The 19,307-nt window shown below is 44.7% G+C and overlaps 1 protein-coding gene across 24 annotated transcripts in view; it reads right to left on the minus strand.

Moving 5' to 3' along the window:
- LOC105468948 (teneurin transmembrane protein 4) overlaps positions 1-19,307 on the minus strand; it is a 3,228,145-nt gene that overhangs the window by 45,227 nt on the left and 3,163,611 nt on the right. For 22 of the 24 annotated variants that reach the window (XM_071075888.1, XM_071075902.1, XM_071075903.1 and 19 more), the window contains 4 exons: positions 18,135-18,384; positions 15,846-15,866; positions 7,989-8,221; positions 3,847-4,001 (listed from right to left, as the gene is read on the minus strand). In XM_071075888.1, the coding sequence (XP_070931989.1) occupies positions 3,847-4,001; positions 7,989-8,221; positions 15,846-15,866; positions 18,135-18,384 (659 nt within the window). The remainder of the gene's footprint in view (positions 1-3,846; positions 4,002-7,988; positions 8,222-15,845; positions 15,867-18,134; positions 18,385-19,307) is intronic. The other 2 variants (XM_071075900.1, XM_071075898.1) reach the window with 1 other exon arrangement.

Consider the following 19,307-nt stretch of genomic DNA (forward strand, 5'->3'; position numbering starts at 1 on the left):
GTGTGTCGTTGTTACAAGTGATGTTATAGATGGGTATTTAATGACATGGAGAAATGTTTGCTATGTATTAAGTAGAAAGAACAGGGTTACAGAACTGTAAGCACAGTGGGATACCAATTGGGGAAAAATACAGGAAGTTTAGCTAGATTATAGATAAAGAGGAGATTAAGTGCTTGAGGGATACATATCAAAACGTTAACCATACCAAGATTAACGGTGATTTTAATTTCCTTCTTTGTGATTTCTAACTTCTTATATTTCCTACAATGTACATGTGGTAGTTTACCAGTATAAAAATAAACCCTAATACATTATATACACACGAGTGAGGCCACCTCCATCTGTCCCCTCAGCTCAGGGACATTCTCAGAAGGGGGCAGGCCCTTTCTCAGTTCTTTAAAGCACGATCTTCAGGTCCTGCTTTCTAAAGTCTTCTTGTCCCCTTACTCCCAGCTCCCTCTGTCCCTGCAGAGCCAGGGAGCCTGAAAATTTGCCAGGGCTGCTGCCAGCCAGGGTTGCTGCTTCACACTCCCCATGCTCTCTGGGCAGCTTTTGGCTGCATCAAGAACACAGTTGGCTCTAAAGTGACAGGGGAATTTTCAATTTCTTAAAACCCACTTCTTGTCAATGCTGGCCGCTAAATATTTTATGCCTTCTGGTCCTGTGGCACCTTGGGGACCTGCTTGCGGAGACCTTTCTGCCTGTCGTTATGATGAAAAGATGGTTCCTTGATGGGAGGAGTGGGGGAAGATAGAGTTAGTGGAGGGAGACCGGAGAGGAAAGAGAGGAAGGAATGAAGAGCAAGTGCTTTCCTACACTTTCCCCTTATGCCATGTGCAGGGTGCCTGGGAAATGAGAAGGGGCATTGCTCTTGGAGTCAATCCTCACTCTGTCACACTGCCTGTGTGATGATCCTGCACCAAACTACCTAAGCCTCTCTGGTTTCACCACCCTATTAGTGATGATCATGTTGAGACTTGATTTCCCATCCCCAAAATGAATGGACTAGACTTGATAATTTCAGAGGTCTTGCAGCTCCTGTGTTCCATGGTCCCAGTGTGGAATGATACCCTCTTCCCTGTCCACCTGAGCATCGTGTGCCTTTAGTAAAGCACTTGGAGCTGGCTGCCTTGTTGCAGAGTGATTTTCTTGCAAAAGATTGTCAAATGAATGAAGGAAGGAAGGACCAGCAAATGGTATAGAGAGAGTGAGAGATTGGGGTCAGGACACCTCACTTCCTATTCCAGTTCCACAATTGCTACATGTGTTACCTAACCCAAGTTTCTTAAACACCAAACTTCTTTCTCTATATGTAAAAGGGGATAATACACATTACATAAGGTAGTTGTGAAGATTAAATGAGACAATGTACACGGAAGTTATCTGTGGATTTTAAAGGGAACTAGTATTCACATCCTATTCCTAGCTGCTGGGCACTGTACTAGATAATTTATGTACATAATTTCATGAAAAAATTCATTTCCATATCCCTGATGGAACCTGGTACAGGGCTCTACATTTAAAAATGCATTTTCTTTCATCACACCTCACTATTCTTATCTATAAAATGGGGTAGATCAGCTCTACCCCATGAGACTATTGTGATAGCTAAGTAAGAAAAGAGACGTTGTACTTATCCTGTACCCCCATTTCTTACAGAGTGCCTGGCACATACTATGTTCTTATTTTGGATCCTAAGCATAGAGTTATTCTCCGTCAGTGGTGGCCATCTCCACTTCTTAACACGTTGCAACAACTTCCTTCTGTTCCTTCTCTGCTCTATGCCTCTCTCTTTAGTTTCTTTTTGGGCCTGGGTTTGTCTCCTCCCAAAGGAGCTGGTCCAAGTTCCTTGGCTCTCACCTTCTCACTCATGCCTCTGAGCTGTGTGCTGTCTCTGGCTTAACTCCCTGCTCCCCACGGGGCAGTAGAATAGAGAGGAAGCTCTGAGAATGAGAGCCGGTGACACCTGTGCATATGTGTCTGTAACATAGATGCCAGTATTGGAGAGTTTGGTTAAAGAAGATCCCATGCTGACATTCAGGCAAAAGTAGTGAGGGCCAGGGGCATAGAGATTTCAGTCCAGGATTTCTGAATCTAAGTGTGGGTTTGAGCATTTTTTCCCCCTGCACCATATGCCAGTTGTCTTTCAAGCCTCTGATCCGACTGGTTGGCAGTACCTCTATCTAAAGTTAAACAATTTTCCGATGTGTGGACTGAAAATTTTCGGCACCCTGTGCTGGCTGGTTGAGGGCCCGTTTTGAGAATTGAAAATACTTGTATGCACATCCTTAGGCCATGGTGGCTTCCTGATGGGTAATTCAAGCTTGCTCACAGACCGGAGAGGGAAACTCACTAGCCAGCAAGGGTAAGCCTGCCAAAACTGCAAAGACAAGTGGCAGAGAACAGCTTCCATTCTGGAGTGTAACAATCATATTAGCTGGCGCAGAGGGAAACCATCCCAGCATGCGACAGGGAAGTGACATGAGTGCTGGGACTGCCAGCAGCATCCACAAGGCTCCGTGGAAGGACTTAGCAATACATGTCAGTAATAGAGGCAGGCATGACCAGAAAGGCTGGCAGCAGGTGTCACACTCAGTGGAAAAGGACCTGTGTGTGCAGGCTCCCCTAAAAATGAAGGGGTTTAAAAAGCTAAATGTTGCTGGAGCTGAAATCAATTTGCAATTTGATATAACTCAATGCTCCTGATTTGCCAGGTTTTGGTAATCTTGGCAAGATGCAGCACAGGACACTGATTCAGCATGGGCCTGGCCCGGCCAAAGGATCCAGCAACAAAGGACATACCCTTGCCAAGTCATCACAGGATGTACTAAGGACATGCTGGATAGCCAGTCACTTGTGTCTCTTTTTGACCTACAATGGGTTCCTGGTATCCACCTGCAAATGTCCAAACTCTTTGGCATGGTACAGCAGGGTCCTTCCCTACCTGGACCAAACCATGCTTCCTGTTTTAACTGCGGCCACCCGCCTTCAAGCACCCTATGCTATGGTTTTCAATTTTCCACTATTCTTTGAGTGTACCTGCCTCATTAACATCTTTGTGCGTTTGCACGTGCTGTTTCCTTTGTGTGAAATGTCTCCTTTTCTTTCTTGTCACTCAGCAAACCCCTATTCTATTCAACCTGTAAAACTCGCATAAATGTCACCTCCCGTGTGAAAGCAGGCACTCTATCTTTTGTTCATCACCTCTGAAGGGCCAAGCAATACTAGGAGTTGTGCATGCATTGTTTGCTGTATCTTTATAGTAATCCTACTGGGCTGAAGTGAATTATTTCCGTTTTACAGATATAAAAAGTGAGGCTCAAAAGACTTTAGAAAACTTGTCTAAAGTTACTGAGTGAGTGAGTGGCAAAAGGTAGGATTCAGTCAATTGATTAATCAATCAGCAAGTATAGACGGTGCCCAAATTTGGGTAACCAGGCATCCTAGTTAATTACAGAATTTCTGTCCTCATGTAGCTTAGAAAGAGAACAGGCAATCTACAAATACCCATCAGTGTTATTACCAAAGATGAAATTCAGGTGGCGATGGATTGAATGTCACGTGGTGGAAAGCTGTGTCTGTCCTACTCTGCTGCTGTTGAGGTTTCCTTGGGGAGATTTCTTCACTGTCCCCTGAGCTTCTACTTGTTACTCCTGACGGTGAACTCCTAGGACATGGCTGTGTCTTACTTATCTTTGTGTCCTTGGTTCTCATCACAGCCTGGCACCAAGTAGGTGCTCTTTAAAGGCTTACCAGTGCAAAGGTGAATGGCCAGCAGGCTGGCTGGGTGGCAGATGAGAGGATGAGTGGGTGGTCCCAGGGCTCTGGTAGATGAAGCCATCTTACCTGGGAAATATCCATGACAGAGTCACAGCTGAGGGGCCGGGCTGATGTGAGATCATTGGAGCCGAGCAGGGTGGAGATGATCCCATTCTGATCGATGCGTCTGATCATGGTGCCATCCACGAAGTAGATCAGCCCAAACTTGTCCACTGTGATGCCTGGGGGCAGAGAAACCAAAACAGGAATTCAGCATCAGAGATGACAACGGCGCGCACATTCCTGGAGCCTTGCTAGCTGACAGCACCTCTACACGATTGGGTTTGGTCCTCCCACAACCTTCATTCCTCTCTCAAAGAGGAGGAGTCTCAGGCTCAGAGGCCTTGAGTGACTTGTTCAAAGCAGGGATTAGAACCTAGGTTTTCAGATCTTCCAGGGCTCTGGTCCTCCCACCTTGCTGCCTCCTGAGATCTTAATCTATCACCTTAGTCATCCACTAAACCTGGATTCATAACTTCTGGGGATTTTTAAGCAGTAGGGATATAGTGGTAAGGAGGATCTTTTTCAATATTAACACTGTGAGTTATTTAAATTCACCTATTTCTGAAGCTCTGTAATTATAATAATCAGTTTCCCTTTTGGTAACCATTTTTCTTTTTATTTATTTATTTATTTATTTATTTTTTTGAGAGAGTCTCGTTCTGTCACCCAGGTTGGAGTGCAGTGGCATGATCTCGGCTCACTGCAACCTCTGCCTCTCAGGTGCAAGCAATTCTCCTGCCTTAGCTTCCTGAGTAGCTGGGACTACAGGTGCATGCCACCATGCCTGGCTAATTTTTTTTTTTTTTTGGTATGTTTAGTAGAGATGAGGTTTCATCATGTTGCCCAGGTTGGTCTTGAAATCCTGACCTCAGGTGATCCACCCGCCTTGGCCTCCCAAAGTGCTGGGATTACAGGCGTGAGCCACCGGGCCTGGCCCGTCCTTCATGCTTTTCTATTCTTATTATTTTAGTCTCACTGATCATTACGAAAGTACAGAATCTGAATAGAATCCTATGGATTTGTGTAGAGAATATTGTTGAACTGAATTTCTAAAGGCAGCACACTAAGGAGAGGAGTCAGAACAATTACTCAACATTTCCTGCTCCATTTACTAGACCGTCTCATCCTGTTAACTTTCTCCCTGACCCAGCTTGTATGTCCTTGGGCAAGTCACTGAGCATCTCTGTGTTTGTTTTCCCAGCTGTCAAACAATGAGATTGTTCCAAATCTGTATTTCTCACTCTTGGATGTGTATGGGGATCCCCTGGGAAGCTTGCTAAACTGCACCCCCCAGGTAGCTGATTCAGAATATCTCAAGTGGAGTCTGAGCTTCTATCTGCAGTTTTGACAAGCACCTTGGGTGATAATGACACAAATCAGAGTCTGAGAACCACTACACTATATCAGTACCTCTCAGCCTGTGATGTACATCAGAGGCACCTGAAGAGGTTTTTCAATATACACCTGCTGGCCTAACTCCTGGAAATACTAATTCAGGGGGTGGCTGGGACTGGGACCAGGGCATGCTTTAATAGTGTTCATGAGTGATAGTAATTTCCATCCCAGGTTCAGAATTGCAAGAGTCAGACATAACCATGAACTGTCATGGGATACAGATGGGACATGGCCCCAGGGAGCACCCAGTTTAGAATGGAAGGCACAGGAATGAATCAGTACCATGTGAGGATCACAGGAAAGGACAGACTCGAGAGGGTCATGGTAAAATACAGGAGATTCTGGTCACTTTTGTTCTGCTACGTTTTCTCTGGGGAAGGCAGTGGAAGAAGGGTCAGGAAGGCTTCACTGAAGTGGAGAGACTTGAATTATAAAATTTTCTGGTCGTATTAACTTGGGCATATTACTTCACTTTTAAGTCTTCATTTCCTCATTGATAAAACGGGGATTCTAACATCTGACTTGTAGTAATTAGCCCTCAATAATTATTAATGACCATTGTAATGATGAGACAGTGGCTGGCACTTTGTGGGTTTCAAGGCCTTTGCTCCGGGGGCCCACGTGTCTCTCACTGGCAAGCAGGGTGCTTTAATATGCCCAGGGGCCTCTGAGTGCTGAGAACCTGCTGGAGCACCAACTGTTCCTTCTTAGGCTGGTCAGGCAGGAGAGTGATTTCACACAGAGGACTAGGCAGCCTCAAGACTGGGAAGGCTTTCTCATGGTCCTGTCTTGAATGTACATTAATTTCATTCTTTAAGTGCCAAGACAGGCATTTTCTTGTCTGCCTAGCTATGCCCCATCTTTCTCTTCCATCTGTTTGGACTGATGAGTGCTCCATGAATAGTTGGGTTTCTTGCTTACAGAGTTGGCTGCACAGGCTAATAGAAGTGATCTGTCCCCGATTAATTACCTAAATTTTTCTTCTTTTGTTGTGTTAAATAGATGGACATCTTTTCTCCTCCCTGCTGCAAAGTGCCTGCATATCGTGTCACCCTTGCGATTTCTATCTGGGTTAATCACAGACTTTTGGGTAAATGCACTGCCACTTCATCTGTGTGAGGGTGAGGGGCTGCGAGGGCGGGGAAGAGAACACACATGTGCGGAGAACAACTGAAAAAGCCCTGGAGAGAATAAAAATTCTCAGATAAAACTGTTTTAAACCTAAGAGAGTAGAATACTGTGGCTACAAAGGGTCTTGGGGATTATTTAGCCCAACCTGTTCATTCACTGACCAATGGGGAAACTGAGGCCCAGGGGAGGAGGTCCCAGAGCCAGCTAGTGGCAGAAGAAAACCATACAGGGCTTCTAAGTGCAGGCCTAGAATTCTTTCACTCCTGGCTGCTCTCTCAGTATTTGGAAATCATAATTAGGAGGGATTAACCTTTGTTGATACAATATTTACCCCACACAATTACCACCTGACACTCCAGATATGTGGCAGAGACAATGTGACATGATATGATGTGATGTGATATAATGGAACAACAATAATAGGAATCATCATTTATGGGATGTTTACCATGTGCCTGGTACTACTGTGCTAAGCATTTACATTCCTAATAATATTCAATCTGTACCACAACTGTGCAGCATATCCTTATTACATATATGAGGAAAATGAGGCTCAGAGAGCTTCAGTGATTTCCCCAAAGTCACTCAGCTGTAGATGACAAAGTCTGAATTTGAATGCCAGATTTCACTAGAATCTCCCGCTTTGATTTGAAACTAGGCCCTGAAATCTGGAACTATTTAATAATACAATCACTTATAATGTTTCTATAGGTTATTATTAAACATATTAATTTTGACCATCAGAATAAGCCTAGGAGGTAGACACTGATGGCATTGTTACCCCATTCTATCAGTGAGGACCCTAGAGCTTAGACACTTTAAGTCACTGGCTATAGGGGTTGCAACACAGTGAACACTCCACTGAGGGTGGACAATGATGGCTTCTCCAAAAAGCTTTCCCAGTCTCCAAGGCACAGGGGTCTCTCTTGGCTCTAAACCCCCATGAACAGCCTCTTTCTTCTTGCTTCTCAGGGAGCACCTCTTCCTCTCGCCCATGTCACAGTAATTCACACTCAGGTCTTATTTATTCTGCTACGATGAACTTATATATGTAACCATTGTACTCTACGTACTCAAATATTTGCTGAATAAGCGAAGGAAAAATTGTGATTGCGGGCATTTAGAGGTTCAACTTTTTCAGGGACTCAGAATTGAGACCTACAGTTAACCCACCCACTAGCACATCAACATACGAAAACATGATACGCTAAAATGTTTTTGTATAACAATAACATGAGAGACAGCATACATGTCCAATAGTAGAAGATTGGGACATCCATTTGCTGGAATACTATATAGTCACTAACATGAGTACACATTTAATGACATGGAGAAATGTTAATGATCTAGCATTTAGGGAAAAAAAGCAGTTTGCTAAAACAGTTTGCTTAATGTGATCTCATTTTGTTTGTTTTTAGTAAACACTACATATACACAAACACTTTGAAAAAAGACTAGCAGAGAAGACAGGAAATGTTAACTGCGAGTATTTTTGGCAGGTGGAATTTTCAGTTTTCACCATCCTCCATACATTTCTTGGTATTTTCCAAATTTTTTGCAATATTAATCATGCATATTTTTCTGAAATGGAAAATACTCCAATAAATGTTAATGATAATATTTCTAAGGCAAGGTCTTACCCCTGGGATTGGTGAGTGTGGCTTCTGTGGCCTTCCCACCATCCCCGCAGCGAGTGTCATCAAAGGGGAGGCACTGGTCACCTGTTCCCGCAACCACCTCAGAGTTCTTGACAAGGTCCTTCACCACCACAGTGGACTTGATTTTAAAGACCCGCCGGCTGTTGGTGTCAGAAAGGAAGACGGCGCCGCTCATGGGATCTGTGGTCAGGTAGTATTTGTGTGCCGGACTGTGACTAGAAAACAAAGACATGGCCAACTGATGAGCATTTTCTTCTTTCCTATGTGTAGCTGGAGATGGACAGATGAACCCCTGGCCCTTTAGAATCCAAAGCAAAAATGTCTTATGGGGATGATGCCCCTATTTTGGGTGATGGTTCCCCATTTTTTCTGACCTCAGTCGTTGGCTTAACTATCCCTCCCACCCACTATTCTTGTAAAAACCCACTGCCAACGATTGAGATGACCATCTCAGTGCCATGTTTGTATCAGGTGCTAAATACATGTTTTCTTAAGAAGATGACCACTGAGGCCTACTATAGGTGTCCCGTTCATTCAAGCTAGAAACATGGATGCTCTTGACTTAAAAAAAAAAAAAAAACTTCAAGAGTTCAAAAACACAAGCCCTTTTCCACAGGATTTTTACAGCAATCCCTCATCTCCATCTTGGGACTGAGGGATGAAACCCTGGCTGGCTCTGACTCCTGGTCAGCATCAACACTGTCTTCAGGGGATACTCATGTTACACTTATCAGGAGCCCATGAGTCTCCCTCTGGCAGTCAGATATAAATGAACTGCAGGATTAGTTTGTAATTTGCAGTGAAACCCAAGGAAAAAAAGCAACACAGAAGAGCAGTGCTAATGATGGTTCTGTTTCTGGAAAACAGTTATAAAGAGCAGGCTGTGCCAACAGAGCAGAGAGAAGTTTGACTACAGAGAGGCCTTGAGGAGACAAAGCACTGCCTCTAGCCACAGGGTGAGGAAAAGGCACAGGATTTGGAGTCAGATCAGTCTGGGTTCCAAGTCTAGCTCTGTAATTTCCTGGTTCTGCAACTTGGGCAAGTTACCAGGCCTCCTGGGCCTCGAATTGTCTTTATGTGCAAAATGGGGGTGTTAACAGCTACCTTGCTGGTATATTGGGGAAATTAAGAGAGAAAATAATAAATGCAGAGTAGCATAGTGTAGTAGATGTTCAATAATAATTATTTTAATTACCAATGATTGTGTCTCTTCTTGCACTTGGAGACGACTATGTAGTAGATATCTCTTATTAAGCCTGAAATTTTTTATCCCCTGGTACTGATATACAATTTCTTTCAAGTCTAGGGCACATTGAAGTTGAACTTGGTGCTTCTGAAAAGCTAATTTTAAGTTCCTGTGCATGGCCTGAACATTCGCTGGGCCCTAAAACTGCATCTCAATATTGGCAGCCCCTTCCAAGTCTCTGGAAGGTATTTTGATTCAAAGGAAGCTCTCTCTGTTTGGACCGGATGGCCTGGTGCTGGCCATTTTCACTGCACAGTGAGGTATAAACTGTGCTAAGGGACTCAGGACAGACTGAGCAGTGATGAGAGCACCAGCAGGGCCGGAGCACTGCAGACCCCCTTCAAGACGAAAGCAAGATAATTTGAAAAGTCTAGAAAGAAGCTATTTTGCATTTATCAGGTATGTAAGTTTTGGGTCCTTTTGAAAAGCAAAATTTTATTTTACAGGTTGGTGTTTTTTGAATTCCCTATGAAGACTGGGGCACCATAATCTTTTCAGTACGTAAGTCACAGAAGGTCTTAATCTGGCCCTGGCAGGTTTGTCATTATAAATGTGTCTTGCCTTGGACAGTGTCCTTGGGGACTGGCTACCTCGAAAAGGGCCAGGCATCCAAACCCAAGGCTTTCCTTCCTTGGTTTTCTCTCCCTGAATTCAACTAACCTGATAAGATTTTCTCCAACTGTCCTTCCTCTCTAATCCTAATACTACTGTCCTGTCACATCCTTCTCGAACCAAGGGGAGGTCTCTCCGCCTGTAGCCTGGGTCCTCTACAAGTCATTCTTGATCTAACCCAAATACCAACCTGCCATTTCAATGCTTTCCCTTCTGGGACTCCTTAATCTTACAGAGAAGTTAAGAGCTTCCCCCCTCCCCCACCCCTGCACAAATCCCAGCTTTCTGCTATGCTGCTCCACCCTTCCATCCTCCCTCCCCTCCCAGACACCCTGCACCTGGCCACAGACCTGTCCCTGCAGCACGCCTCAAGTCTGCCCACACCTGCTGCTCCTGCTCTGCAGTATGCCCCACGCCTCCCTTTTCCCACTCACCCTTCACCTGTCAGTTCAAATGCTCCCTCCTCTGCAAATCTTCCCCAGCCTTCTCCCTGTGCATCATTTCTGGATGATAGGACATAATGCTGTGACTGTTCATTTATGTGTGGGCCTCCAAAACCCGATCGTCAATACTTGAAGAGAAGAGACTGGATTTTGTTCAGTTTTGTTTTTCCAATGTTCTGCTTCATGCCTTCTAGCCCATAGCAGTCACTTGTTTTAAGTAGATGGCATATCTATTTTTAGATTACTTAGGTAGTGTTTGCATTCGCATTACTTAGCTCTTCTTTTACTTCTCTTCTGGGGGTAGCAGTAAACAGGACAGGTATCCTGTCTGTTTTGAAATGTCCCCTGTGACTTACCCTATAATGTAGCACAGATTTAATCTTCCCAGATGACATCAATTATGGCTAAATAAAATGCGGTGACCTTAGATCCTACTGTGTAATGCTGGGGCAGCCTTGATCTTTTTGCTTTTCTGATGGCAGCTCTGAGGCGGGGTGATTTTTTTCATTTCTTTGCACATCACTCATGATAAACTGGTGCTATTTACCTCAGCAGAAAAGGGTCCCTGAGGGGTATGGTGAGGGGCCCTGTCAATGTAGATTAGCCCCCTGAGTTTCCATCTCATGTCTCCCTGCACTGCTCCAGAGAAGTGTCACTCATGTGGAGCTTCTCAGATCAGTGAATTCCAGGACAGGGTGGCACTGGCAGGATTATCCCAGAGTCTATAAGAGCTGTGGCTGCATCTTTTGGCCCAAGGACAAATTTGAGGTCTGCTGGTAAGTTAAGCATAGGGAAAACAACAGCTAGCTTTGAACTTAGAAAGTGTGGGCTCTCATTTAGGCAAGTCATCTAAATAGTCCAAATCGTAGGTCCCTTAGCTGTCAAATGACTAAGTCCCTGCTCGGCTATGCTCACAGGCTTGTCATTAGGATCAAATGAAATTATACATCTCAACAGCCCTTTCCAGTTTGCAGAGCTCTCTGAACATTCAACTCATTTAGTCCTCCTGCCCCCCGGCACTGGGAGCTGCACCTGCGTCTGTGATGCCCATCTCGACTCCACTAGGGCTGAAGCGCCACCTGTCTGCAGAACAGAACTGCAGAGATGACTACCACAGACAGGAACGCATCTGTGACCACCTAGGGATGCCTATTCTGTCCCAGACACTGCACTAGCACTTGACCTCATTTTCTTCACAGCTACCATATAAGGTAGGTACTTTCCTCCCTTATATTTCAGAAAACTGAGACTGGAAGAGGTGAAGTGACTTGTCTGGGACCACAGAATCCTAAGCGGCAGGATGAAATTCCAACCGAGTTCTGCTTGACTTCAAAGTCTGCGTTCTTTCTACTTCCCCACCCTGCTGCTCAGAATCTAAAAGGTTCCTCTGCCCATATTCACCTGGGAGTACCTGCTCGTCTTCTGAGGTTCAGCTCATCTGTAATGCCATTCCTGAACCCCCACTTCTTCCCCACTGGTAGAACTGGCCTCTTCCTTCATTGTGTCTTTACTAGAGCTTACGAAGTTTATACTTTTAGTATCTGTAGCACCAATTAAACTTTTCTGTTTAATCGTCTGTCTCTTGGATGAAACCTTGAACTCCTCAAGAGCAGGGACTGATTACCAGTCTCTGCTGCTTTGCACTGGGCTGATGCAGAATAAGTATTCCGGAAAGTTCTGCTAAATTTATGAAAGGAAATCAGCCTCCCTGGCTGGAGTATACATAGGAAACGCTCACTGCTAACAATCTTAGAGTGATGGTTCTCAAACATGGCTACACATCAGAATGGCCTGGAGAGCTCTAAAAATAGTCTTACCCATAATGATTGAAGGGCGTGGGCATCTCTACCTTTGAGATCTCTGCAGGTGTCTTGGAGGCACAGCCAGATTTGGGAACCATGGCCTTCAAGCAGTTCTTTTTAAACTTTAATGTGCCACCTGGAGCCTTTGCTAAAACGCACATTTCAATTCCTAGTTCTGGGGTGCAGAACTTGTGAGTCCGCATTTCTAACAATTCCCAGAGCACACCAATGTTGCTTGTCTGTATTTTGAGCAGCAAGGCCTTAGAATACTCTACAAATAATCAATGTCTCAGAGCATGAGATGGAAGACAGCCTTCAGCGGAGGCCTCAGGCCTGGTTGTGTGGACAGGCAGCATTTCCTGGAAACGGACCATGTCTGATTCAATTCTGATGCCCAGTATCCTGAGTAGGGCTGGACAGAGAGTAAGATCACAATTTCATTTTCAGTTTGCTGTAGAAGTCTCTGAGGACCCACATTCTTTTCTAGTTCCTCAAACATAACTTTAGTCTCTCTGGAAGTGATGTAAAATCAAGAGGCCTTCAGGGTACCATTCCTGAGCTGAAGCCAAGCTTCACTCTGCTCTCATTCTGGATGGTGTTTGGAATTTCCCAGTAGGAGCTGGAAGTCTAGGAGTCTGTAGGGACACACAGGCTCACTTGCTTCCAAGTGAGAATTCTCTTTGTCTCTAAGGAGGGTCTGCCTCATGCAAAGGAGTGTCCTTCAACCACAGCAGTTGGCAGCTCTGGCAGAACTTGATTCCCTGGTTCTCAGAACCTGTGGGAAGAGCTTGAGTGCTAGAGCCACACAGTCAAGGGTTCAAATACCAGTTCTACCATCCACTTGGCTAAGTGACTCTGGTCACATCACTTCCATAGCCTCAGTTTTCTTAAGCTGAGAAATGGGGATAGTCACACCTATTTCAAAGGATTATTTTGAGGACAAAATTGCATGAAGAATATAAACCTCTGAGCATAGCGCCTGTTCCACTAAAAAATAAAATACCCAGTAAATGGTAGCTTTTAAGCAAAGCTGGTCCCTTTAGAAACTTCTAGAAGATTTGGTGCATAATGGAAACACTAAGTATGTCAGACTTTATTTTGTCCTGCTCAACCTATTTCCTGAGACAGTTAAGGGCTCTGAGTTAATATAATATGTGTAGCTGGGTTTGATGGACACTTGAGTTCTAATGTACTTCTGAAGAAAAGGCTTTAAACATCTTCTGTGACCCTAGGGAAGAGCTCTGGGAAGAGACAAAGATGCTGGTTTCCTGAAGGAGTCCATAGAGGAAGATGCCCCGTGGATTATCGGTTTCTGTACTGAGCATGCCCGGCACAGCAGGCTGGCACTGAGGCTGGAAAAGCAAAAGGCAGACATGAGTCTGCTCCGGGGAAGCACACACACAGGCTAAAGTTGCCAGTCACGGGGCCAGACATATTACTGGGAGTGGCTGAGACAGTTAATGGAGGAAGAGACACAACTCTATAATTTTTTAAATCCATCGCCAACATTTACTGATGGGGACACTGAAGCCCAGAGAGAGGAAGAGATTTGCCAATATCCAGGTAGCAGTTAACATCAGAGCTGAACCCAGGCTCTCTGTCTTCTGGTTGTCTTTAGAAAACTGCAAGGCAGAAAGTGATTCATTTTTTCCTTTCTACTTTGGTTCATCTTAGAAAATTTTTAGTGCCCAAGAAAACAATGAATTGATGAAGGGTTTAAAGTCATACCATGAATATATAAAAAGATCACTGAACATCAGAAGCAAAATGTTTCCAAACCACAACTCTTTCAGTTTATAGATGAGACTGGAAACCAGAAACACCAGGTAACCAGCCCAAGGCCACACGGTGAATGTGTAGCAGGGCTGGACAGCACCTGGCCTCCTGACTCTTCCCAGCTATGTCCCCGTGGGTCATGGCTGCGTCCCATGCAGCCGCCACCACTAACTGGATGTTTCAACATTAAATGCTAGGCTTTAATTCAAGACCTTCATGTGAAATGTACTTCTGTGTTTTCTGTACAACTGAAGTTGAAGGCATGGACCATTACATAGTTCAGTATCATCCATACAAAACTCATTGAAAATCTCAGATTTCAGTGTCAGGAGAAAAAATTTCTCTGGTGAGCAATGGGCAAGTTTTCAATTTCTGATACTATAAAGTATGAAAATAATTATGTTTTCTTATTTACACTGGCTGCCAGGAAGCTCAGAGCTTAATCTAATAAATAATCACACATATGTTTCCTCCTTTTTTCTTTTGTTACCAATTTCTATTTGATTTACTTTAATACATGTGTCTTTGGGTGTAAGAGGATTTAATTCCTTTTTGGGAAAGATGGAGACATCATCATTATCATATGATACGAATTGTTATGATAATAAATTATAATACTGTTAACTCTATAGGATGTTAGCATTATTATTACCATTACTACTATTTCTGGAGCTCCTCCCTGTGCTTGAAAGTACTGAATAGTTTACAAACATCTTCTATGATCATTACAACAACACTCCAAGGGAGATTTTATTAACCTTATGTTAGAAACTAAAGCTTAGAGAGATGAAGGCATTTTTTCAAGGCCACATAATTGGGGAACTTCAGTTTTCTCGTCTGTCTATTGGATGTAATCATGGATATCTACTTCACAGAGTGGTTTGGGGATAGAATGCTACAATCCATGTAAAGCACATAACCCTCTATCTGCTACAAAGTAAATACTCTATACATGTTAATTATTAAATAATTATAATATTTACTACTTATATAATAACTATTATCTTAAAATAACACATACAATTATTACACAAATAATGCAGCTACTTCTATCGAAAGAGATAGAATCATTATTGGATTCTGGGTCTGTCTGACTCTTTCCACCATCCCTAAGACTTTCTTTCATCCAAACTTAGCACCACTCCCGTGACACTTTGATCAGAGCCACAGTTAGATAACTGAGAGCCACTTCTGTGGCCATGCAAGCCACACCTCCATCTGCCCATGGTTACTTTTCAAGTCACCACAATGTGTGTGAGGTCAGGGGACACCTGGGTGACTGCTATCCAGGAGTCAGGTGAATGCCATAGTGACAGGTGATGCTGACAGGCAGACACTTCTCTTGGTGTGCTTGACTAGACCCATTTCTGTTTACTGCATGTCGCTGTGAGTCTACATGACAAACCTACTCTGGGACAAAGTTCCTATTTGGGGATTGATCTCTGCAGTTGGTTCCGGGAGTCTGCTTTCTCCTTGATGGCAAGCCTTTTGGGTGGGGTTGCCTGGCATCCCTAAGCTGAGGCACCCTGAATGCCCACAGAAGTGTAAATGTGAAACCTGTCTTCTTCCAGATTGTTCACCTGATCAAGATGTTCTCAGGACTTCCTATCATGACCATCAAAGTTGCTCAATGCAGTTAGGATGACATCCTCATTTATTCTAAGGATAAGCAGGCTGTAGCATTCAAATTACTATTCCAAGGTTCAAATTCTTTCCCATATTACTTTTAGACTATCAAAGTAACTGCCTCACTTTGCAACAGATCCAAGGAGTTCAGGCTCCTGCCACGCATTGCTGCCATTATTAATGACTTCCTCCCATTGCAACTGATTGCCCCAATCAGTTCCAGTCACACAGGATTATTTTGCCATACAGCCATCTGAAATTGACACATGCAGCTTACCATACAGCATGCAACAAGGCAAGGGTGAGGCAGGAAATTCTCCACTGGTTGGCTTACCTATGTCTGAAATCTTTATTTCTGACAGAAGACAGGAGAGCAGGGAATAGAAGAAAGAATGAGGTGTTAGCAGCAGGGTTAGAAGCATTATTAGCAGCCTGAAAACTTGACAGCAATGGTGCTATACAATACTATAATAAATAAAGACTTAGCAGCTATGACACTGATGTATTTTATGTTGGATATTACTTGTCAGTAAGTTCACTTACAAGCAGTACATATCACAGAAGAGGCATGGTTTCGCCTGCACCACTACTGCTGACTTTGGGGGAAGAGGACTAGGTTGACACATTCTGCTGCTTTCACAAGGGCTAAGACGGGGATTGGAATGGTGGATTCTCTCCTCTGTACGGACACATACCCAGAGATACACAGGCTTACTGCTCTGCGTCTCCACGTGCACACTTCCCTACAGAGAGTTACCCAAACTTGGGTCACTTCCCAGGAGCCTCCTCATAAAAGAATACAGAATTGGAGATAGACTATAATTAGAAGGGAGGGTATGACACAGAAACAGTCCTAGGAAAAAAAGGCTGGAAGAAAAAATATATCAAAATGATAATATACTTCTACATTTTTTTTCCTAATTTTACTTATATCTCCCTTCCTTACCCACTGTCATGATCTCCCCAACAACTGTAGGAGGGAGGCAGGGAAAATGGGGTCTCTTATTGGAAAGAGGTGAAAACAGAGGTCCAGGGAGGTTCAGTGATTTGTCCTAAGTTGTACAGCTTCTCTGCCGAGGCGAGCTGATTTCCACGTCCACGGCGCTTTCTGTTGTGGTCCATATACGCAGTTGACTGACACAAATATGCTCAAAGGATCCTTCTTCCTTGACAGATGTCTGTGCCAGTCAGACTCATAATAGACAGAAGAAGGGCAGAGAATATTCCACTGGTGGTCCTCTTCTCATTCAGCCGATAGCTGATTTCCTGTGAGCCTACCGCGTGTGTGCTTGTCTGGCCCTGTGTGTGGGGCCGATACTAACCCTTCTCTTTAGGGCTTATGGCTGTTGGCCCTGCCTTCCTTTCACACGTGCGCTGCAGAGTGAGATTCTTGCAGCAGGACCTTACCTCCAGGGAGGAACTTAACAAGGCATTAAGTCGAAGCGGCCCTCATTGGGCCAGGTGACAAGGCTTTGGTGAGGCAGAGGTATGTAATGATCTCTGGATTTGGGTCCACCATTTTAGAAGCTGGACCTCAGGCAGGTTCTTTAAATTCCCTAAGCCTCCATCTTTTCATTTACCAAAGGGGGATAATAATAAACGCCTTACAGAATTGTTATGCTTGGCAAATAGTAGGAACTCAGCAAAAGTGAGTTTTCTTTTCCCCTGCCCACTGTGGAGGAAGGCTTTCCAGCTCTGGGGCCTGTCCTGCTCACATGGACCCTGGCCCAGAAGACAGGCAGATTCCATTCCCTAAAAGAGTTGGGAGGGAGCTTGGTGCAATTCCTCTTGAAAGGGAGTGTAAGGCTCCCTTATCTCTAAAGCACAGCTCTTCCATGACTCCTGAGCCCACCCTATGACAGTGCCCTGGTTCTAAAATGATCTAGGTTAGGGAGGCATAGAGAAAAATCCAACATATCATGTCCTTCCCTGAGCTATAAGCATGGCTGTGCTCCATCACTCAGGGTCAGGATGGGGAAAGAGGCTGACTCAGCTGCTTCTGCAGCACCTGAGGAGCAGAGAGGTCAGTTATCTCGATACTGGTCCGTTGAAGGGAACTGCCCTCGGGCTCGAGGGATCCTCCTGCCTCAACCTCCTGAGTAGCTAGGACTACAGGCAGGTGCCACCACACCCAGCTAATTTTTAAAATTATTTTTTGCAGAGATGGGGGTCTTGTCAGGTTGTACAAGCTGATCTCAGACTCCTGGCCTCAAGTGATCCTTCTGCTTTGGTCTTCCAAAGTGCTAGGATTATAGGTATGAGCAATGGCACCCAGCCCCTTGTTTTTATAAAAAAGGTTCATGTGACTCATTCTAATCAGTTTAGTTCTAGGAAACAGAAAGAAGATTCAGTGGCTTCCAAGGAGTCTAACGTTTGGCTGCTAGCAGCCGTCTACGTCACAGATGTACTCTGGATGCCGGGGACATCTCCCTGTCCTAGGTGGCTTGTCTTCACTGCAGTGCACTGGGGAAGCAGCAGCTGCTTGAGCTGGGAGGTGAAAAGTCCCAGAGTCTGATAGGCGAGGCTCTGTCCCATCCCTGGGCTCAGTAGGTAATGTGGAGGGGCCCAAAGGATGGCAAAGGGACGTTATTACGAACTATGAAGAAAGCATCACCTTACATACCTCAACTCTAGGATGTTGGTGACATTTCCAGAGGGGAAGATCCTTCTAATGTAGTTGAAATCACCCACATAGAGGCTCCCATCGGAGCCACAGGTGAGGGCCACTGGGGCCAGGAGCTTGTTGCCGTCAGCAAGGCCATTGCAGCTGGGGCAGGAGATGCTTCTCCGACGTCCATTGCCCATGATGCTCCCGATGACAGGCGGCTGCTGAGACACAAACTGGTTCTCCCCATTCCCTTTGTGCAGGATGCCTGGGACAAGCAAAAACAGAATTGCCTATGGAGCAGGAATGGGTATCTTTTCCCGTGGCTGACCACAGAGTCACCCTGATTTTGCAAGGCACGCAAGATCTCCATCGACCATCTCCAGGCTCATAGCCCAAGGCTTTGCCTCACCCCCTAATGGAACCCAGAGTGTCCTAAACAAGTCATACGGATTTAATTCACTCCAAAGCTCTGTAAGATAGGTACTATTATTATCCCTATTGTAACAGGGGACTGTCCAGGTAGCTTAACCGGCCTTACCCAAGGTCACACAGACGGTAAGTGGAAGAGCTCCAGAGTCTGGGCCCTTAGCCATTCACCTATACTGCCTCTCAGGTAGGTTGTCCATATCTCCTGTACCCATTCCATAGCTCTATGATAGCATGAATTATTTATCGCACTTACCTGTTTTTCTCTTTCAATCGATACCATTTCAAGTGTGGAGACTATGTCTTTTTCCTTTCTGTATCCCCAGTGCTTAGCACAGAGCTTGACAGAGTAGATGCCAATGAATGTTTATAGAAATGAATGAGTGAAACTCACAGTCTCTTCTCACCAAAGGAGAGTCCAGAAGCGACAGGTTTTTACCTGGCTTTGTTATTAATGGGCTGATCCCAGCTCCTGTATAGGTCTCTTTACTGCTTTAACTGCCCCTGGGCCTCTTTCCCCACCAACAAAATGAGGGGATTAACCTCAATGACTCAAAAGTTTCTTCCTACATCTATCCTGTTTCTTTTTAGTCTGGTTCCTCCTTTTCCTCCTGCACACTTCACAGCCTCCAAACTGGATCCTCTGCCCGCTGCCTCACCTCTTCCATACTGAAGCCCGAGTGAGCTGTGCTCTTACAGATAATCAGGATTGTCTCCCAAACTGTTACCTGTTAGCTTTGTCAAAGCTGTCCTTTGTTCAAC

The sequence above is a fragment of the Macaca nemestrina genome, chromosome 12 (genome assembly GCF_043159975.1).
Source record: "Macaca nemestrina isolate mMacNem1 chromosome 12, mMacNem.hap1, whole genome shotgun sequence".
In the NCBI taxonomy this organism is placed as follows: Eukaryota; Metazoa; Chordata; class Mammalia; order Primates; family Cercopithecidae; genus Macaca; species Macaca nemestrina.